The 22,798-nt window shown below is 47.2% G+C and overlaps 1 protein-coding gene across 1 annotated transcript in view; it reads left to right on the forward strand.

Moving 5' to 3' along the window:
• The window catches only part of TNRC6C (trinucleotide repeat containing adaptor 6C), a 295,949-nt gene that overhangs the window by 193,190 nt on the left and 79,961 nt on the right, over positions 1-22,798 (forward strand). Inside the window, 2 exon segments of the mRNA XM_050714356.1 lie at positions 21,323-21,422; positions 22,350-22,371. Coding sequence (XP_050570313.1) covers positions 21,323-21,422; positions 22,350-22,371 — 122 coding nt within the window.

Genomic DNA, 22,798 nt, shown 5'->3' on the forward strand with positions numbered 1-22,798 from the left:
GGAGGGAGGGCGCGTGGCTTGGCCGCGCCGCTCGCTTGGGGCCGCTGGCTCCTCGGCGAGCAGCAGCGCTGTCAAAAGCACGGTGTGGCAACCTCCACGCTGCGCTGGGTGGCCGCTGCGGGAAGGAGCCCGTGGGTGCTGAGCTGCATTGCACAACGCCGGCACTGGGAGCCGCGCCGAGCCCTCCCGCTGCTGGGGCTGCGCAAGCCAAGGGGCACGAGGGCGTCCGTGCTTCATTGCGGGCTGCCACCATCGCTCCTGTGAACGGTGCCGGATTCAAAACAAGGAAAAAATCCTGGTTCTTCATCATTTTTTCCCTTTCTTTGCGTTGATGAAGCAGAACGGGATTTTAGGTCTGATTCCTACAACGCTGTGCATGGCTGGAGGTCGTGGCGCGGCCTCCCCAAGACACTTTGTTCCAATGCCAACACTGCGCCGCTTCATGCGCTGTGGTTTTTGTGCGCGAGGTTGCGTTTCGGTGGCGCTGGCACAAGATGGGCTCCCTCCAGTGGTCAAGGGACAGCTGCGAGGGGGCTTCGGTGCCCGGCATGGGCGCGAGCCGAGACACCCTGGGCTGCGCTGCTCCCCTCGGCCCCATCCTGCAGCAGTAAGCGCCCTGCTGTCACCCCCAGCCCCGTCGTACCGAAGTGGAACGGGCTGCGCAAATTAAGGCTCAGGCTCTAGATTTCCTTGTGCTTCCCAAAACATTCGCTGCAGAATGGGGAAAAGGAAGCAGCGGAGGAGAGGGAACCAGGGAGGATCTGGTGCTGGACCCAGACACAACAATTCGCAGCAAAAATGACTCATTTTTGCATTCCTTTCCTCCCTGTGGTATTTTGGCAGTAGACCCCGACTCTCTTCTCGATCCCGTTGGCGTGGGGGAAACCAGTCCCTCTGAAATGCCGTGTGCCCTTCCCCGGGTACAAAGCCCCCCGGGGGGCTCAGCGGGGCTGCAGCCCCCGGCTGATGCACGGGACGGGGCCGTGGGGCCGGGCTGACCGAAGCAGCCCTGTGCACCCGGGGAGCGCTGTAGGGTGGCCAGGCCGTATAGACCCATACGTACGGGCCGAGCCAGCCCTGTACACACGTATGGGCACATATGGCACGTATGCGTGGGTGCGTATATGGCATACTGGTGCACGCGTGTACCCGCGTCTGCACGCGTACAAGCAGGTGCAGCTGCTCGGAGCCAGCCATGGGGGGGGTGCATGTGTTGGGGCTGTCCCTGTTGGCACAGTGGGGGCACCCACAGCACCCCCGGGTGCAGCAGGGCCGTGCTTCACCCCCCCCCTCCGTTGGCCTCCCCTGGCTGCTCTGTGCGTCCCCCCCTCCCCCCCCCAAGGAGCAGTTCCTCCCACGCTTTTTTTGCAGCATGGTGCTAGTTTGCACGGGGGGGGGAAATGCACTGGTGCCTGATCGCATGGCGGGGGTGTGTGAGTGCACCAACGCCTGTTTGCATGGGGGGGGGGGTTTAGGAATGCATCGATGCCGTTTGCACGGGGGGGGTGCATGCACGGGGTGCCCGTTTGCACGGGGAGGGGGGCAGTGCATGCACGAACGCGCCTTTGCACGAGGAGGGGGTAAATGCACGGACACCCCTTTGCACGGGGTGGGGGTGCATACACGGACGCCTGTGTGCACGGGGTGTGAACGTAGGAATGCGCCTTTGCACGGGGGGGGGGGGGGGTAAATGCACGGACAGCGTTTGCGCGGGGGGGGTGTGCGTGCACGGACACCCCTTTGCACGGAGGAGGGGGTTAATGGCACCAACTCCCCTTTGCACGGGGGGGAGGTGCATGCACGGACTGCTGTTTGCACGGGTGGGGGCGCTGAATGCATGCACGCCCTTTTGCACGGGGGGAGCAAGGATTAAGAATGCACGGGTCACCATTTGCACGGGGGTGTGTGTGCACGCACGGACACCCTTTGAAGGGGGGGGGGGATTAGGAATACACGGACACCCTTTGCACGAGGGTTGCCCGTGCACGGCCCCCCCCGCCCCGGCTGTTCCCGCCCCGCCGCCCTTTGCACGGGGGTGGTGGGGGGGGGAGCGGGGGGGGGGGGGTGTGCAGCGCCTCCCCTCCCACCCCGAGTGTCGTGGCCGCGCGCGCACTGGGCGCCGTTTGGCTGCGGCCGGCCGCGCTCATTTGCATGTTGGCGGGGGGGGGCTCCCCCTGTCACGTGGGTCGGGGGGTGCGGCAGCAGCAGGAGAGAGCAGGCGGGGAGCGGGGGGGGGGGGGGCGGGGGAGCAGGAGGGGGGGGGGGGGGGGGCGGGGGAGCAGGGGGGGGGCGGGGCCGCCTCCTGCCCGAGGGGGCGGGCGGGGCGGGCGGCGCGCGGCGGAGCCTCCCCGCGGTCTCGCGCTGCCTGGCGGGGCTCGGGGCAGTGCGCGACAAAATGGCCGCGGCGGCAGCACCGGCGGCTGCGCTGCGCCCGGGGGCGGCGGCGGTGCCCGTGTCCCTGTCCCTGCCCGTGTCCCTGTCCGTGTCCCTGGAGGCGGCTGCGGCGGCATCATCGCGGAGGAGCGGGGCAGCGGCCCGGCGGCGCTGAGCCCGGCCCCGCCTGCCTGCGAGAGGGGAGGACGGCGGCACCCCCACGCCGAGCGGCGGACAGACCGACCGACCGACGGACAGACACCCTGCTGCTGCTGCTGCCGCCTCGGCCTCCCCCTGGAGCCGAGGCTCTGCTGGAGGAGGCAGCGTAGAGGCTTCGCCCGCGGCCCCTGCCGGGCCCCCCGCTGCTCCCCCTGCCGGGCCCTTCCTCCTCCTCCTCCTCCTCCTCCTCCTCCTCCTCCTCCTCCTCCTGCTGCTGCTGCCGGGGCTCCGCTGGATCCTCCTCCCCGGATCCCCCTCCCCGCGCCCGCTGCTTCCTGCGGGAGAGGCTGCGGGATCCTCCCTCCTCCTGCGAGAGGCACCGGGATCCTCCTCCTCCTCCTCCGAGACAGACGGACAGACCGGCGGGCGGGCGGACGGACGGACAGAGCGCTGCGCCGGGCTCGGTGGGACCCCGCAGCCCCGTGTGAGGCTCCCGGCCTCCCTCTGGCTCTTTTATTTTTTTAATATTTTTAAATTTTTTTTTCCGGAGCGGGGATCCATTTTTTTCTCCCAAAACACAACAAAACTGTTTCCCCGAATTCTCCTATTCTTTTAATTTGCACTTTCTGCTCCCCCCCCCCCCCCCCCGATGCCCCCCCATGCGGACTGAGCCCCCCCCGCGGCTCCCGCCCCGCTCCCCAGCCTGGCGCCCCGGGGCCGTGCTGCAGCGCGCCGAGCCGGGCGCGACCCCGAGGCGCGCTCCCGCGGCCGCTTAGCCTGGGATTTCGGTCTCGCTTTCTCCGTCTCGTCGTTTTTTGGCTTCACTGGAAATCAAAAGCTCGTTCTGGGATTGGACCTGCCTTGGCTGCACTTCTCCGGGCTGGATAACACCGAGGCTCCTGGCGATTCCCCTTGGATAGCGTTTTCCTGTTGAGCTGTTGGGTTTTCTTCTCCTGTGTGGCAGACTTTTATTTTTATTTTTATTTCATTTTTTTTGGAGGGGGGGTATAAACGAACGAACGACAACAAAAAAACTTAATTTTTTGGCCGTGTGAGATTTTTTTCGTATTCAGATTCGTGAAATTACGGGTACACTTACAAAAACAAAAAAAAAAAAAGAAAAAGCATTAAAATAAGAGAGGAACACGTCAGAAAGACCCCTACACGGTAGACAAAATACTCACTTGTTTCCTTACAGCAAGACTGAACCGAAAGCTGCCAAAGAGCCCCATAAAGAAAAGACTAAAAGGTAAGCAGGGGTAGCAGTAGCAGCCTGCGTAAGTTGGAGACGGCAGGGGGCTGCCAAGGCAGCACCCGCTGGGGGTGCCTTTCTTACACCCCCTACTAAGTCAGCGAGGCAGCAACACCAGGAGACATTTCGACCCCCCCTTATATCATCCACTTTTTTTTTTTCCTAAAAACTTCTGAAAATACTTTCAGGCGTGCCAGAATTAATTCACTATTTTCCCATCTGCCATTTTTCTGTGCACAAAACCGCCCCCAGGGGGGCTGCCCGGGGGCACGCATCCCTTCGAGGCGAGCCCCAAAACTCCTGGGGCTGCGCTCCCCACCTTTGACCTCGGCAGTGGCTCAACCTTGCGAGTCCCCAGCTCCAGATCCACTTCTTTTTATTTTTTCCCTCCTTTCCCCCCGCCTACTGGCACAGTGGGAGCTGCTGTCATTTCTCCTCCAGGCGTGCTGGCGTGTGCCACCCTGAGCCAAGGGGCTGGAGGGGAAGAAGAGGAGGGAGGGGAGGAAGGGGGGGGGTATTGGGTTTCCTGGGGTCCCCTTTGTGCAGAGAGGTGGCGGTCCTGCTGGGGGTTACTGGGATGTACTGGACGTGCACGTTTCATGTTTTTTTTTCCCCCATGCTTTCCATCAGCCGTAGGCGCCGCGGTCACCTCCTGTTCTGCTAAAACTGGAGTGAGGAGGTCGCTCCTGTTCACAGGGGAGCCACCTGGAAGCGAGAAATAACTGTTATTACGTCAGCCCGCTTCTGGGGTGCTTTCCCCCATTTTGGGGCCAGGGCCGGGAGTTTCCCCAGGGGCTCCTTGGGGCTCCCTGGAGCCCCTCTGCTTCCCCAGGTGCACCCCGAGGATGCAGCGGGCGCAGCCCCAAGCAGCTGCGGGTCCCTGGGCTCAGGGGGTGCTGGTGGTGCACCCCTACCTTTGGCACTGTTTCTGCTCTGTTTTGGCCCAGAATTACTCGCAGAATGATAAAATGGGCATGCCAGGCTTGCACCCACCAGCTGGCAGAACTGCAGTAGCCTCTGGGGGTCTCTGCTAATGCACCACCAGTGTTTTTGGGGGATGAGCCCTGCACTGGTCTGGGCTCACCTGGGTTCTTCTGATCCTCACCCCGAGCCCACGAAGGCAGCCGCAGTGAATGAGGTCGATGGGAGCTTGCCCAGCGGAGCTGACCGAGCAGGGACCAGCAGTGACCCCGCAGCACTGCGGCACGTCCCCTGTCCCCAAGCGTTCCCCATCGCGGTGCCCAGCTGCAGGGTGCTGGGGGGCAAGGGGGTCCCTGGAGCCAGCCCCTCTTCTGACCCCACGTTTTCTTCCTAACAATGAAAAAGCGCGGGCAGGTCGGCTTCGTAGAGCTCTCCCAGATGGCAGTACCAAATAATTAGGCTTTATTAATGTTTCTGTTCTCTGTACACGCGGATTCGTGCATTGACAACCATAAGTGTGCGTCTGGGACTAAAAGGTGGTCTAAGTAAGCAGTGTGCTGTCCTATAGGGCTGGTTTGTCCTATAGGGCTGGTTTGCGGCTGCTGGTAGGGCTGTTGCAGCCTGGGGGTGATTTGGAGGCTGGTCTGTGTGATGCTGAGCGTTGGTTCCCCAGTGCTGTGGGGGGAAGCCCTGGCCTGTGCCACTTCTGTGCTGGCGCAGGGCTGTGGGATTTTCTCTGGGATGCTGCCCTCGAGCCTCGTTGCAGTGGTCAGAAGCGTTTGGTGACTTCGGGGTTTGCCCTCACAGCCGAGCAGGGATGTCTTTGCAGGGACGGATGTCTTCGCATCTTTCACAACCTGCCTCTGATCCCCCGTGAGTGGGATGAGGTTTTTACCTTGTCTGCTACTCCAGAGCCTGCTGGAGCTTGCTGGGATGAATGCAAAATCCACCTGTCTGGCTTTTTTGTTTTTTTTTTTTTCCTAATAGTTTTTCCTGTTTAAGTAACAATCTATGCTTTTGGTGACTTTCATGAACTTTTGCTTGTGTTTAAAGGAAGAAAGGTAATTCTATCCTTTTTTTACTTGAAGGTGCATTTTAAGACTTTGAAAAACAATAGGGTGAAATTTCCTTAACATGAGGAATAGAATAACTGGGCTTATGAGCACTTTCAACCTGAAAATCCTTTGTTGAAGTTCTGAAAGCTTTCAAGTTCTGCACCTTGGCAAACTGGAGTAACAATAGCACAGGGGAAGGTTAAAGGTTTTGTCAGGCAGAGGCCGTAATCTTTTTGTGTCATAAACTAAACTGTTGCTGAACGTTAACTGTATGGAAAGTACGCCTGTGACTTAGCCTGGAAGTAAAACCTCCTATTTTTGTTTTTCATTCACTTCGTTCAGAAAGGTCGGGAAATTACATTCATCATGGTAGGGATTTACTGCCTGCTGTTAACTCAGAATGACCTCAATTTTGCAGTCAATTCAGATGCAACGTAGAGACCTTTTCTCCTTAGTGGCAGGCTCCTTATTAAAAGCCGAACAGAGGAGTTTACTTTCAGTTTTAGCTGCTACAACTTAACCAAGAGCGGTGTATGTGGGACCGGATAATATGTTAACTTACATTTATTTCCTCTAAGCAGCTGGCCTTGCCGAGATAAACATGCGCTTTTCCAAATGCTGTCATCTGGCCCCTTTCCAAAACAAGCTGAAGGAGGAGGTCAGGGGTGGAGCCATCCTTTGCTTTAGTAAAAAGAGGCTTTCATTTGGAAAGAATTGCTAGATAGTGCTGGCTACGAGAGCGGCGGGTTTAAAAATAAAATGGCCAATCCTTCCCTAAGTAAACAAAATGCTCCGTGTTTATTACGTGTGTCTTTGCTGTGCTGCTTCTGTTTGAAGGTGTAGCAACCTAAATGCAGAATGCACGTTGCTTATATAAAAAAAATAAATCAGTGCTTTATGTAAGACTTCGAACACGGGAAGCAATTAAAAATTTATCATCTTTGGTTACAGTAGAGATGTGCAACACAAAAGTGCTATTGTTTTAATTGTTTAAAATTCAGATTACAAGATAACGGTAATGCCATTAGAAGGTTTCCCTTTGGCCTAGAAGCTGCAGGTAGGAGCCTGTCGATCCCTTACTATTAAAGATGAATGATAAGGAAACCTCTTAAATGCCTGTGACGCTGCAGTCTAGCCAATTTAGGATCAGCTGATGCCTTCTAGTGATAATGGCTTGAGGTTTTCAGCTGTATTATGAAGATATCAGCCAGGGCAAATAGTATTTAGAGGAGAAGTATACTTTATTGAATGGGGAGATGATCCAGAAGTGACAGTAAATTGCATTACTTAATGATCTATGTGCTTTGCACAGTCTCTTCGCTGGTAAATGCTGGTGGTGGAATGAAAGATGGTTCTTCTTAATGTGTGAAAGCAGGGGAATCAAAGTAGTATTTGATCTTGCCTTAGGAATCTGAGCTGTTTTCGAAAATTGTCTACCGAAGGCATATATTAGTTTTACATCTTAATTACTGGATGGAGATATGCTCATTTTATCGCTGCTTAATCACGGTCAACTTCCTTGGATCCCAGCACCCAGTTCTAACTGTATTTTCTGAAACTTCCCTTGTGCAGTTTCCTGCTCTGGCACTAATATATTTTAAAATCTGCACAAGGTAAAAGCGTCTAAATCTGATCATAACAAACTGCCAGCTCTTGCCCAGAATGGTAGCAGAGCTTTTTAAGACAATGTCAAAGAAATATCGTTTGTGGAAAATGCAGCAGCAGCACTTTAAAGTATGCTGCTGATTCTTTTGTCTTTTTCTGAAACGTGACATCCCTCCATCCAAATCAAAACTGCTTCACAGAGGGGCACTGGGTCTCCCTGAAGCTCTGAAATAACTAGCAGGTCTGAGCTCTCAGCGCACTGAGCATCACAATCTGAGTTAGTTTTGCTCTCAGCCCTGGATATGAGTCCGCGCTCTAATTTTTCAGCGCTGAAGCCCTGAGTGTAGCTGCAGTTGGAGCTCATAAAACACGAGAAGCCTTGGCGGTAGTGAGGTCTGCGCTCTGGAGCTCTTCCCTGTGGGTTTGCAGCCAAGGATGGCTTGAGAGCGAGAACAGTTATCTGTGCTGCGGCAGGGATGTTTTATGGCTGGCTGCCCAGATTGCCGAGCTCTGCGCACAGCTTTATAGTTTGCCTTTGAGGGCTATGGAGGTGGAAGTCATTTGTAATAAACAGCTATCTGCAGCTTGCTTTCCTGTGTTTTGAAATATACATCCACTTGAAAAACCGAAAATTAGATTCACATTTACTTAGATTTCAATCAGGAAATTTTATGTTTCGGAAGCTTGAGTATGAGAAATGTTAACAATTGCTTATTGCTTTGTCTTAAAAATAGCTGATACTTATCCCGTGGCTGTTTGTGTGTGTGAGATTCTGTTTCCCATTTAGCAATAAGCACTGAATTGCTAGAGAACATTTTTTTTTTTCATTTGGGAGAAAAATTGACTTCTCAAGTCGATTGGCATCCCTTTGTGGTAATTAAGCCCCAGAGAAAAATATGTTTATACATCTCAAAGTAGTTATCGTGCAGCTACCAGCCATAGGCTCATTTAAGGAAGAAGAGCACCCACCCCAAGGAAAAATACACCCTGGGCTGTGAAGTGTTCGGTGCCTGCCCGTGGGCATCTTCCTGATGGGCAGACCCATACTTATTTTTCCTTAGCTTCTTGTTAGTGGGGTCTGTGGGTGCCTTCCCATAATGGCTTTCTGGGGGCATAGGAGCAGTGCCTTTTGTTGTGCTCTTGGTCCAGAAAACTCCCCTGGCGTGGCACGTCTGCTGCTCCTGGCCGCTGCTCTCCCTGCGTTGCCTTTCCCCTCCTGCATGCTGCTGATGAAGAAGCTCACACTTCTCTCACCAGTGCTGCTTTTGCAAGAGGGAAGGCGAAGTAGGAGAGCTTTTTGTTTTGTCTGGGGGCTATATATAGTGCTCGCGGTGGCCTGGATGCCGTTCTGGGTGGTCAGCGTGTGCGCCCATCGATAATGAGTTCAGACTGGCTGCTGCCTGCTCTATTTCAGGCTCAGCCCGACAGCACGTCGTGCCCGGCTGTGCCCCGTCCCAGGCCTCTTCCTTCTTCGGCATTCCCAAATGTTCCCGTTTGTGGCTGGTGCTAATTCCACGGCCGCCGACAATAGGGATGTTTTTAAACAGTAGCTGGCTATTGGTAAACAAAGGAGTAGGGTGCAGTGCTTTAACATGGACCCAGCCAGCGACAGGAAGCACTTCAACCTTCAACGGCACGCCAAGAAAATCAGCCGCGGGGTGCGGGAGGTGCTGCCTGCCATTTTGCTGCGATTCCTTCCATGCTGTTAGCAGAAAAGCCGAGGAGGTCTCGGGTGTTGCTTGCAGTGGTTTTGGTTGAGCTCAGTGTGTGCTCAGAAGGGTAACCTTGTAGGTGGTGTTTATATGAAAGGTGAAGTTAGTTTCCGAACGCTGCAAGCGTAGACTACAGGAGTGCGTGTAAGTCAGGGAGGACTCTTCAGGTAGCTTGCTACTAAAAACAGTCTCTGCTTGCAGGTCTCAACTTCCCTCTTAATATTTTGGTCAGTTACACAAGCGCACTTAACCTAGGAGAATTGCTTCCAACACCTGTAGTCCGAATTTTGCCCCATGTTCAGCTTTGAAATGGATGGTTCACTCGACAGCTGCTCTTCCTCCCTGGCTGCAAATGAAAGCCCTTACCTCGCTGCAAAAAGCCCTTACCTTGCTGCAAAAAGACATTACCTCGCTGCAGGTCTGCTTCTGCCTCATCTCTGATGTCATGCAGACGATGTTCTACCTCGTTCTGGTTTTGTGACGCTGCAAAAACTCGCTGGTGGCTGAAAATAACCTGTTGGCATCAGAGTGCTAATCACATCTCTTTTTAATGTCCCTCTGCGTTTTCCTGCTTGTGAAAGTAGTTGGTTTCTCTTTGTAATATTAGCTGATAATGCACTATAAAGAGGTTTATCTTTTAAAGTCATTTAAAAATAAATGAATGTGGAAAATATAGCATGTTCTTCTGGTACAATAGCCTAGTAGTGGCAGTCTAAATGGTATTTAATATTTTCTAATATGATCCTAAAATGTGGGTGTCTGGTGCAGGTGTGGAACTAAATTTGGGCTGTCACAGTAGCAGAATTGCTGCGATCGAGGAGGGGACTGCATAAATAGCACTGTTTGTGTGAAAGATGTTCTGTGGGGCTCACTAGAGCTTTATGAATGTGTGATATTTATTACTTCTGTGATAGTTCTTCTGCTAATCAAGCTTTTTGAAACCCGTCACTTTTAGAACAATCCAATTCAGTCTCATTGGGTACCAAGAACTCCTTAGTCTTGATGCTGTGCTACTACCCTTAAGCATAATAATTGAATAAAGCAATGGCTGTGTTATTGACTGGATGCTTACGTAACTATTTGCTTTAAAAAGGACCCTTGGTTGTTTTTATTGCATTGGTGAAGATAAAATGCTCTTCCCAAACTTGTAGATGAAATAGTACGGTGACAACAAGACCCTATCCTTTTGCAGAAAATAGAATAGATGGTGTCTGTCAGCCCGGGCTGTCCGCATGGTGCTGCGATGCTCTGATAGTCCAACTGCATCGCAACTGTGATGTCCCCGTCCCCTCTGTCAGCATCCAGGCAAGCAAGAACTGATTTTTCTGGAATTCTGTCAGCTTCTGCTGATCAGATAACACATGTAGAGACATTTTGACTATCTTTCTGAGAATATTTGCTCCCCTGGGCATTTCATGGACTAACTGAAGGCATGAGATAGTCATTACTAGGATTGTGACTCACTATAAATTGATTTCCAAAATGGTGTTTACTGCAGCTGGTTTTCTTATCCTGGAAGATCGTTTATGGCTGCTTCTTTTCCCCGACTCTCTCTTCACCCCCTTTCTCCTTCCCTCATGGGGAGAAGCTGTTCGTTTGCTAAGCTGAAACATGGAATCCGACAGGCCATTCTGATCATGGGTCTGATACTGCAATATAAAATGAAAATGCTCAGTTTGGCTGTTATTTGCTAGATTTATTATTGGCAGGAATTGGTGCCCAGACACTTTAATTTCGGAAAGCGAGGTGGAGAAACAGAGAACTTTGAAACTTGATGAACTTAATGGAAATAAGGATTACCTTTCCAGCAACACAGAAATAATCTTTTAAATTCTTTGGTAGAGCTGTGGAGGAGAAGGTGCTAGCCTAGACCTTTCTGCTTCCTTAATTTTTGGCCAATAGAGGAAGCCTTGTTCTGAAATCTGTGGGTTCAGTTTCCAGCCTGAGGCTAGCTAGACAGTAATGCAAGGGTTTTTTGTCTAACTTGTGTTGTATTGCTGTAGGAGTTTTGAAAACAGCATTGCAGCTGAAGATGCACTGGAACAAAAACAAAACTGATGCAAGATGTATTATCCTTAAGTTGAAAGAAATGTTCATGGAGGGCAATGTTTTGATTTTTGTAGTTAAACAGGAGGGATATGTTAAAAAGAGCACAAACCCAGTATTTTTTTCATTTGTTTAAACTTCCATATATTTGCAGTGCACAATTTTTGAGTACAGTTTATTAGTCTGTAGTATGTTTTGTCTTCCTTTACTCAGATCACATTTGGTGTTAACCTCCTGTGGAGAATTCCAGGACCCCTGACATTTTATTGTGACTCTTGATTAGCTCACCAGGGTTCCTACTAAGAATTCTTCTTTCGTTCATTTGATAAATTGAATTCCCTATTCACAGTGCCTTTAAATAGAATGGTATTTGGAAAACTTGAAGACAACAGCTTGAATGTTCAATGAGCTCACCCAACACATTTAAAAATACAGGAGGAGGATGTTGAGGGTTTGTGTATTCTAAAATCTTTCAAAGGAATAAACTTTTTACAACAGCTTGCAGCTCTGTCTTCACGTTCCCATTAAACTTACTGTCCTCCTGGCTCCTGCAAGGAATCTGCTTTCCCTTTTCCATCCTACCTCTTGCTGGTGATGCTTGTACCGTGGAGAACCATTAGGAGCTCTTACATCGTGAGGGATAGCGTTGTTACTTATTTTTTCCCAATTCTAGACCTGGAGGCACATCTTCCCTCGTGGGCCGTGGCCGTGCCCTGGGCCTCCCTGGTGTTTTTGTGCTCAGAGGTGCTCAGGGGCGGTGGAGCAGGATGCCACCTGCCTACAGACCCTTCTGCGGTCTCCCACTGCTCAGCGGTGGAACGTTTTTGACACCGTAAGAAAATGTGGACTGGAGGAGTCCTCTGGAGGTCACAGATAGGTCTGTGCTGAAGTCGGGCACATGCACGGCTGGTAAATAGCTGCGTGCTGGCACACGACTGATGCAAAAAGGGAAATAAGGACTGGGGCACTGGAAGCCCTACAGGCAAAACTACATCATTTTAGCAATGCAAACGTACCTTGCATGTCTGTTAACAGAGAAATACAAGCATTCAGCTGTGTTGCTTGCCAGAATCCTACACAGAAGCTGTTCTGTGCCTGGTCGTGTCCCTCCGACCCTGTCTCTAGGAGTGGTCAGCTCGTGCGGAGAGCCCGGGGGCAAAACATCCTGCGGAGCTGCTGCTCCTGTTCCTATTTCCTGGCCTCCTCCTCTGCAGCCTCCCCGCAGGAAGCAGCGCTGCTCTGGCTGTTCTGCAGGTCCAGGCAAAGGACTCGAGCCGGAGCCTTGTCCACAGGTTGTGTCTGCGCCTCGGTCAGTCGATGGGTGATAGTTAGCCGAGCAGTTGGCCGGTGTGGGGGCTTTGCCTCGTTTGGCACAGAGCTCTCATCTCCTCGTGTAGTTGTAGAAGCCAAAATAGCAAAAGTAGTGTTTGGAAAAGACAAATAGGCTGCGCTCTTGCTGAGCTGCCGGATTGCAAAGCTGCTTCCCTTTGTGTGTTATGTCCCAGGAAGACTGGGGAAGAGCTCCGGACCACATGCTCCATCAGCTGCTGGTAAATATCGTCCGGCCTGGGAGGGAGGCAGCACTGAAACTAAATCTCGTTGTGCTCACTGTTCGTAGTCTGGAGCTTAATTTTCCAAGAGAGGAGTTGGTTCTGTTTGCTGGGGGAGGGGAATGGTGTTCATAGCATGTTTTTAGCTGTTTATAGCCTGCGATGGGTGGTGAATGTAATGGAAACCTTTCTGGTTTTTGGTTGGTTGGGTGGTTTTTTCTTTTTTCTTTTTTTTTTTTTTATTTCTTTGCTCGATCGTTGCATAGGCTGAGCAGTGCACAGGGTGGGGTGCTTGAGGTCTGGTCTGCTGGGGTGTTCTCAGCAGGCTGGGGGAGCGAGTTCTGGTACGGCTCGTGCCTGAAATGTGCGTAAGGGAGAGGCTTGGCGTGCCGTGCTCCAGCCTGCGCCTGGGTCTCCCTGCCAAGGACTTGGTTGCCCCGGAGCGGAGCTTGTAGGTGCATCAGTGGGATGGATGCCCTGTGGAGAGCAACGCCTCCACAGAAGGGGCAGCGTGCCTGTGTGACAGTAGCATTGGGCCCTATAGGATCATCTATGCTGGAGTGTTAATTTGGATCAGTGTTATGTTTAAGCAAACGTGATTATCCTCAGTTATACTGTGCTTCAATTCACTTTACAGAGCATTTCTGAGCATGACAATCGCTCTTAAATAAAAGCGGATTCCTTTAAATGAAACTGAACTGGATGACGTGCTCCAAGCGTGCATTTAATGCTTTCCTGCCACAAGTGAGCTTTCGGTACCTGGGAGCAGACTAGCTGTAGTCTCAAGTGATAAACTCACCTGGGATGGGGGACAGTGGCTGTCAAGGCCTCTGCACCCAGTTTTGGTGTACAAATCCACTTGGTATCGGTCTGCACTCACTACTTCATAATGAAGGCGTAACTCGGCTATTGAAGCATTCTCATTAGTACTCTCATTAGTACTCTATCTGGTAAGAATCCAGGAGAGTGAACAAAAGGAAGTCTGTAACCGAAAAACAAAACCCCCAAACCTCACAGACATGCACTGGGACTGGGGCAGTGCTCAAACGGGCTCTCATCAAGCCTCGTACATCTGACCTTCCGGTTATAGTTAACCTGTGTTCTCTGTTTGTAAAGGATTTTTCTTCTCTGAGATTTTCCTCTCTGCTTCTGGTGACTGGTAGGCAGCTAGCAGAGGCTAAAACAAGGCCAGGCAGCTGTGTGGGTTTCTTTGGTTGTTTTGTTTTTAATCTTTAATTGAATGATAGTTGCTATTGAGCCTGCTTTATTTTTATTCTAATCTAATTTGCTTCAGTGGTTGCTTATCTTATGTGTATATGGAGTAGGGTCACAAGTTAACGCTGGGTGAACTGGAAACCTCCAGCGAGAGCCTTGGTCCTGCAGGGAACAGCAGGCGGTGCTCTCCTCGCCGTGCTGTCAGGATGTAATTGCTCTTCAACCAGTAATCCAAAATGGCCCAGTTTAAGACACCGCTGCCGCTGGAGATGCAGCCTTTGGTCGAGGTGTGTAAGGCAAGCGCTCTTTTTCTCTCCTGATTGTGGAATTTCTATTTTACAGGTTGTAAGAGCAAGATTATTAACTCAGTCTCTTGGGCAGCCTTATAATCTCCCCATAGTTTCAGTATGATATTTTAATTGAATATGGCGCTTTTCACATCCTGTTCTCAACTAAAGCTGTAGTGTTTCTGGTGTGTCTCTAAATGGCAGCTTCGTTATGCTCCTGCGCAGATTTCAGCAGTGAGTTAAGCTGTCTGTGCATGTCTTGCACCTTAGTAAAAGGGGCTGAGATTTCAAAAGAGCGTGGAAGGGAGTTTGTGGGGATCAAGTCTGGTCCCTTGCAATTACAGGTGGCTGTGGACAAGGGTCCAGAGAGTGTCATAGGTCTGAAGATACCTACGGTAATCTGTAAACAAATCAAATGAAAACAAATAAAAATGCACACAAAGAAGACTTGGAGCCAAAACGGCATTGTACAGTAAAAGGAAAGATCAAGGACAGTCTTAGGGAGGTCAGCTTCTGTGCTGGAATTTTGGTGGAATTTCTGGGTGACTTCAGAAGTCAGACAATCAACTGTTCCTGCTAGGTGAGCAGCTTTGTCTTCCACACTTCGAGAGAAGTTGACCAGATACTGGGAAAATTAAGGTACCAGAACCACAGTTAGCCGTGGATAATAATTTGATGTTTCAGATGAAGGGAGAAATCCCATCAAGTCAAATTATGTATTAAGGAGTGACAAGTGCAGGACAGGAATGTAATTTGGCAGTTGGAAACCCCAGAGCCTGGGATTAATAAATCATAAATTGGGGTCAAACAGAAATGCTCCTCAAGCTTCACTTATGACTCCTCATAGGGACAAGTTTTTTCCACCCAGACTTTCAAGTTAGAGGGTTTAGTTTCAAGCTGCATGATCACACCTACACATATAACACATCCACAGTGGTGTTGCTGAGGGCTTTTCCCCTATTACTTTGTGTGAAAGCCTATCGTAGGATTTTACTTCACGAATGGGTAGAGGCCTCTTATTTCCAGTCTAATTGTCTTTGTGTCCTTTTGGCCTTATATTGGTGTTAATTTTTTTCTTTAAATAAAAATGTATTCCTTTCTTCAGATACCCTGTTTTCTCCCCCCAGATGTGTTTATCAAGATTTGGTATGTCTTCTAATATTTGTTTTTATATAATGCTACAATGTGGAAAGTTGCACATCTCCTTTGTTGCAGTTTAAATTGTTGAAGCACATAGTTCAAAACTGGACTTATTATACCAGTAATGACTTTCTGACTGTTTGTGACATTGTTGCCTTGCCTTTGGTTTAAGATCTGGTGTAAAAACCTTTTTTTTCTCTCCCCAAAGCTGGTGTTCAGGCAGTTGTTCCCCCTGCTGTATTGAGACACATGATTATTCCTACTGCATGCGGTGCCCTGCATCTCCTACTGCATTGCACTCTGCTTTTTTTCACACTACATCTCAAGTTTATCCAGTTCTGGATTCTGCCCTTAAATGTTTTGCAGCCCCATGCCTTAACATCTTCTGTAAACTTAACACACACATTTTTCCAGCAGCAAAGTGATTAATAAAACTACTGAAAGCTGCTGGACACGCGTGTATTGCAACAAAGCCCAGTGGCACTCTGCCTTGTTGGAGAGGGAAGTGCTGAGTCTGCTTGCTTTGCAGGCATCTTACTGTATTTTCTTTTAGCTTACGTTCCCTACCTTGTTCTTTGAAAATGAATAAAGCATCCGTGTTTTTATTAGCAAAGCTTTACATTTTGCTTAAATGGTCAATAAATTACTTCTATTGCATCCCCTTTCTTCCTTGTTATAAATGTCTGTAGCTATGCCATGGGGGGGAAAGAAATCAGGCTGATTTGATGTAGCTTTTCTTCACAAATCCTTATTAGCTGGTACTGATGTTTTTAAGCCTTCCCTTTTAAAGTTATAGGCACAATCTTTGCCATTTTCTAGTCTTGTAGGGTGCCATCCATCTTCTGCAGCTTCTTTAAGGTAATCGGCGAGGACTTAGACACAGTTGTTCTGACAGTAAATTGCATCAGGCCCAGCCAGTGGAAAAACATCCAATTTCTCTGAGGACCTTTAAGCTGTTCTTACTTTTGCTGGCCTGATCTCCTATTTGGAGTGGTAATAAAGTATTTAGTTCCATTTTCTGTTTTGTTTATTCTTCTTCTGCCAGTCCCCACGTGGAGCTGTCACCTCTTGCAGGCACAGCACTGGTTCGGGCGGGTGGCAGCCTTCAGTGAAGACTGAGGCAGGAAGAGCAATGCCATCACTTCAGCCTTCGATGGTCATCTGTCACTAGAGGCCCCTTTTTCCACAAAGTAACACAAATTGTTCCCCTGCTTATTCCAGAAGCACTTAGAGATTGCTTTACTATTACTTTTTATATGCGCAGCACCAGTTGATTGTTGACCTTCCTCATTTTTGTACCCATGTTTGTACAGTTTTTTTTATATTCATTCTTATTTATTTGACCTAGTCTTGCATGTCGTTTTCTGGTTTTGAGGTGATTGGAGAGCTCGTAATGAGGGACCAGTTTGACTCTTCTTGATTAACAGCAGCCCAGACTCCAAGGGGGAAAACCTGGCGCTTTTTGAAGCCATGCCAGCTCTTTGCCTTGCCCCAGTGTTTGCTCTAGAAAGGTCATGGAGGGCTGGGCGGAATTAGGATGCCAGAGGAAACCCAGCTAGCAGCAGGCGGACATGGAGTCTTGCTTTAGCCTTCTGGTAGCCCTGGTGGTGCGGTGATCCCCTGCTCCTCCTCCAGATTAGGGTGTCCACGTTTGCCTTTGGATTCATGTGATTTCCAAGACATATCACCTCTTTTCCTGTGTGACAGTGCTCTTCAGTTGTTCTGAAGTAATCGAAGCCTGCTTTTCCAGTATTCACTGCTCTTTATTTTGTGTATTTTTTCCCTTTTCTGTTGCCGCCCTTTAAGCCGCATTCTACCTTCATGATCTCAGCCACTTCTTTCTGACCTTTTGGAGTCAGATCTTAAAGAACCTTTAAAATAGTAATTTTCTTTGTTTTTAATTGAAACTGTACCATGCTAGGTGGCTATTTAGTCTTTCACGTGTATGCTGTGCAGACCCCCCGTTACCACTGGTACCAGCACGTGCTCCTGTAGTGGCTTCCAGAAGGCCTTTGGGCCATGATTGCCTCTCAGATCTGTGTAAGTTTAGCTTAAGGACCCCCCCCCCCATCACTGTGAAGAAAAATGCTCATGTTCAGAAGCACGTGCTGCCCTGTTGTAAGGTGGGGGAAGTCAAAACCAGAGTAATACTTTGGAAGTGTGTGTAATGTGTAGGATTTCTGCCAGTAACAGCAGCTTTTGCTGCTGACAAGGGAAGCAGAAGAGCTGTGCTGGAATTTCAGGTACATTGGGCTTCAGCTCATTGGGCTGAACCAGGCAAAGGCGCCATGATCACGGATGCTGTGCTGAAGCAGTATTTCAGCCAGTTTTCATGTGTAAATAAAACCTCAGCAGCTTAAATACGTGCAAACAAAATCCATCGGGCCGCCGGGTTTGGAGCTGTGGGGCGCAGAGGGGCAGGCGAGGGCCTTGCCTCTGCCTGGTCCTTAGCTGTTGCCAGACTTCTGAACTGAGGCACTGGATGGGCAATAACCTTGTCTGTAATAATGTGGATAGACTCTGCTTTAAGTTTGTGAAAGAACATGATATTCCCAAAAGGCTTGTTGCAAAATCCTGTTAGAATGTCACTGGTGCTGGTACAAAATGCCAGCTGCATTTGCAGATGTGAAAGCGATCCCATATCTGATGCAAGTAGAAAACTCAAGTTTTCATTTAGGTTAAAAAATAAAACCAACCTAGATTTGTTACTTATTTTAGAGGAAAAAATAAGCCCTTGTGTAATAGACACCGACAGAAAGTAACCGTAGTTCTCTTGAGTTGTACTGTGACCTCTCATCTCGCTTTACTATTCTGAGTGAGTTTCCTAAGCTTGAGTACTTTAAAGATAGCCTTGGTTTTAGGCTCAGATTTAATAAGCTAATTTCAATTTTTAAACCAACGCCTGATGTTAAAGTAAAGCTGATTTGTGCTTATAAAAATCCCCCATGATTTTGATACTTCAGATCTATATATATGAAAAAGGCAAACTCATACAAATACGTTACAAGACACTTCTGGTTTAAATCACGAGCTTTGTATTCATTTTTTTTAGCATGTTTCCTGTAATAAAGATTAAATTGTCACTCAGGAAGTAAAACTACAACACATGCCTTTGACAATGTAATCAAACTTTATATAGCAATGTTTTTATTGTTTTCCTTTTGTTTTGCTCTTAGATGACTAATTTCTGCCTAGAAGTGACAGCAAGAGTTGCCATCTGAGAGGCCACTTGGAGCTTTATTTCTATTTTAAGCATATTTAAAGCATATGTATTCAGAAGTGTCATTATGTAAATCAGTTTTGAAAATTGAACTCCATTAAAAATTATAGTATCATTTTCTGAGTTAATTTGAGGCTATTTTAAACTCAGAAATGAAATAAAAAACAGGTTTCCACTAGGAGTGGCACTTCTACCTCTTATGTTGTAATTGATATGATAATATGGTAATAAAATACATTGTATTTTTAATGGAGCAAAATGTTTGCTGTTCTTTGATTTAGAAAATCCTCTGATATGGTGTATTACCTGCAATAGGGAGCGGATGACACCTAGCAGTGCTTGGGAAATGTCAAAACAGAACCAGCTTTAGAGGACAGAAAGGCAGATTTTGACAGACAGGACAAATAGAGATGTGTGCACTGGAGTCCGATTTAAGTAACGAGACTTTGGCAGTGATTAAAGGAACTTGGTATTTTTTTTTAAAAAGGCCTAACAAGAAAGTTGGGAAGTATGTACTTTCATAGTTTAAAGAAAACTGCAAATTAAGCAGCTGTGGTTTCTAGGTATTTTGTTTCTATGGTTTTTTGTTTAGTTTTTTTTTTTTTTTTAATACCCCACTGATTATTAAAAGGGATCTGAATGTAATTGTGGTGTTCTGGAATTGCTATAACATCATCAGTTTACTTAAGTCGTAACAAGAGGAAACCAAAAAGTTTCCTACTTTGCACTGACTTGCTTCAGTCACCTGCTGTTTTAATAAAACAAAAAAAGGCTAGAACTTCCCTTGGTAGTAGTCTGGCAGCTTGGGACAGATCGCTTGAAGACACGGGCTTTGTAGAGTCTGGTAGGACTTAGGCAGGGGGCACTGAAAACGTAGGGAGTGGATGTTGTTCTTTGTAGTTACTGAAATCCAGGGGACTTCTGTTCTACTGAGCTAACAGGAAAAAAGTCAAATTATTACGGTTTCAACTCGGTTCCTTTTGGCAGAGTAAGTCATTGCTTTTTGCAAAGCCCTAGAACAATCCATTTAAAGCTGCAGTTTTAAACCCGTTTCAAATTCAGTGTTTGTGCAATGCCAGTACCTATCTGCAACTCTTCAGAGCACGTGCTCCTCAAGCACTGATTTACAGCGCCATGTCTGCAATGTGGCACTTGGAAACTGGCGTGAGTTTGGGCAGTTGTGCAGGTGATGAATTTTGGGTCGTGACGGGAATGGATGGAGGTATTTAAAGTATAGCTGCCTGATGCCACCTCAGGTGTCCTGACCTGCAGCAGTGCAGCAGGCACCCCAGATGTGCCTGGCCTCCAGCTGCTCTTCCAGACTGGGTCTCCTGGAGGTCTTGCCATACCTGTCATTTCTATAAATACTTTGGATACCCTAATGTGTCTAAAAAGGGCATCAACACCCGTCTTTAGACCTCTGAATTGCTTACTGTAATGTTTACTGTTTGGGAAACACAAGGAAAGGGAAGCTGCTTTGGTTTAGTCTGGAGCACTGTGCAGGATCTCTGTAAGCATTAAAGTGTCTACAGTGGCCAAAATCTGTATTTGCAGGCAACTGAAAAAGCCAAAAAACAAATCACCCTTCAACAGCTGAAGCCTTAAACCGCACAATATTCCTTGTTTAAAAAGGGGAAGCTGTGTAAGAACGTGCAAACTCGAAATGAGCAAAAGGAATAAAAGAAACAGCTAAAAGGTGAAATGGGCACTGCTTGAAAACACCACGTGCAGAATCTGCAGAGTATCTGCTTCTGTACCTAAAGTGCAAAAGCAAGTGAGCAAAGTATAAGTATGATAAGTAAAAAGACCTTTTTTCAAAAAAAAAAAAAAAAAAGAAATCCAATGTAATCAACGACAAGGGACGTAAGCTTTGGCAAGTTCAATGCAAAACAATAATAAGTTAGGCTAAGAGTAATCTTGATGAATAATTTGAAGGCATCTAATCCAATAATAATAGTAATGGTTTCAGCCCCTCAGAAACAGAGTATTCTGAGAAGATCTGTAAGGCTGATAAATGATCGGGCCCTAAAGAGCTGTCAAGGAAGATAAAATAGTTATTGAAAAGTAAATGAATTATTTGCATTGGTATTTGCTTGGAAAGATGCTGGTGGAGGTTCAGTGTTATAACTGCTTAGTACAGTGAGGGACAAAGAAAACACAAGTGGGGAGGTTTCAAATACAGTTTCATCTTGGTCTGGGACGACTTCCTAGTTATAAGTTTTAACCATGATGACACTGGAACAGTCTTTTTATAGTCATGCAAATTCTTCAGCTAGAGTTTATAACAGAAAATAAACAAAATACAGTAATTTGAATTCATCTGGGCCTCGTTTTACAGTTGTTTTTTCCCTTGAGAACAAAATTGATGTATATGAGAAATGAAATATTTAATGGAAAAAGAAAAATAATTCAAAAATAATGTAGTCATGCATAATCTTTAAGGTACGTTGTGAATCATAGCTAAAGAAAGCCAGCGTTAGCTATTTTTGTTCCTTTTTTTCAAGTTTTCTTTCCATAGAACATACTAATATTAAGTAGTACTTTTGAGTGATTGAGGAAAGGAGTTTCAAATAAAACCTATTATTTTTGAATTTGCATTCCCTACTGTTTTGTTCGTTACTTGTTTCGGTTTTGGAACAGCTTTTTCATAATGGTTTTATTACAGCATTAAAAGCAGCCCATTTTAGACATGAGAGTTAGCAAACTAGCAACATTAGTATGGGTTATTTAGCTTCCTAGATAAACTTGATCGTACTGAAAAGCTCTTCCCAACCTTTATTCCATCAGGGAGAAAGAACAAGAAACACAAGAAGAGGAACATTTGATGGAAGAAAAGAAAAAGAAAAAGCAGGAAGAAAAGAAAAAGAAGGAAGGTGCTCAGAAAAAGGTTTGCTTATGTTACTGTTTTTAATTATATATTCACGCTTGCTTGTAACTTACAGATACTGACTTTGCAATCTTTATTTCTGTGAATAATTCTGACACAATTCAGCAGCCCCATGGAGTTTGAGTTAGGTTGTGGTCAAAAGATCTCAGCAAAAGTAGTTGTGACGGTTCATTAGCAAGCCCCAAGCTGCTTACCATCCACTGATGGTAGATTACTGCTTCCACAGCTGTATCATGTGAGTGTTCCTTGGCAACCTCAGTGCAAAGTTAACTGGATTAGGCTAAACTGATACTGAAGTGGCTGGGGATTCCAAGGCCATTGCACATTTTCTGTGGTTTGCATTCTCTTGCCTTCTTTTTTTCATGTATATGAAGTTAGTTTTAATCCTACGTGGCCTTGAGGACGTGGATGGAAATTGCTCTCTCTTGTTCAGTATAAAAATACCACATTGAGTAAAAAGAAAAGCAGGTAGATTTGAAATAGATTTAAAAAGATGGGTTGTCACAAAATGTGTAGTTATTCTTTGTAAGCTAGTAATATATATGGATTCAAAGGGTTACTGGACAAATTCATGGAATTGAATTCTCTTGAGTTTTAAAAGGGTCACAGACATCCTGTTTACTTCAGGACAACTCAGAACCTCAAGTGATAGAAGGCTGGGTGGGTATGTGGGGGTCCTGTCATACTGCTTGCCATGATTTTTACTGTGTTGTAGGCATGTGCTTTTGGCTCTTGTCAGACAGCAATAGCCATTCTTACCTTCCTGGTTTACAGAGTTAAATTAACGTTCTCTGATCATTAATTAGAACTAATGCCTGATTTATATAAGCATTTTCTGCAAAAAAGTTAGGACTACAGCCATACATTTACTGGATATCCCTTTGAATATTGACAAGCAGTTGATTTTTTTTTCTTTTCTTCTTTCAGGCTGCTGAACAAAAAACCAAAGGTAAATTCGTGTTTGTTCTTTTGTGAACCATCTGATGTTCTTAAGGCATGCTTAAAAATGTGCTTGTACTTTTAATTATGTTCTCTTTTAACGAGGAGAGAATATCTTATTAGGACAGTTCTATTCCTAAAGCTTGGTTGGAGGAGCCGACTTTTCATGTTGGGATTCTCAGCGTAAGCTTTTACTTTGCTGATCTTGCTGGATAACATACTTTTTGACAGCAATATATGGATTAAATATCTCTGCAACTTAGCACAATGTATGTTATACTTTTCCTCTAATGTTCAGGACAGATGTAGTTTTCCATTTAGTTGGTAGTAGTCATTTAGATATTTCAAAGACAGCTAATTGCCACCAAGGGTAAACCTCTCCTCCTCTATGCACGATTCAACTCAATTCAGTGAGTAAATTCAATACATTGAACTCA

This window comes from Cygnus atratus, chromosome 18 (genome assembly GCF_013377495.2).
Source record: "Cygnus atratus isolate AKBS03 ecotype Queensland, Australia chromosome 18, CAtr_DNAZoo_HiC_assembly, whole genome shotgun sequence".
In the NCBI taxonomy this organism is placed as follows: domain Eukaryota; kingdom Metazoa; phylum Chordata; class Aves; order Anseriformes; family Anatidae; genus Cygnus; species Cygnus atratus.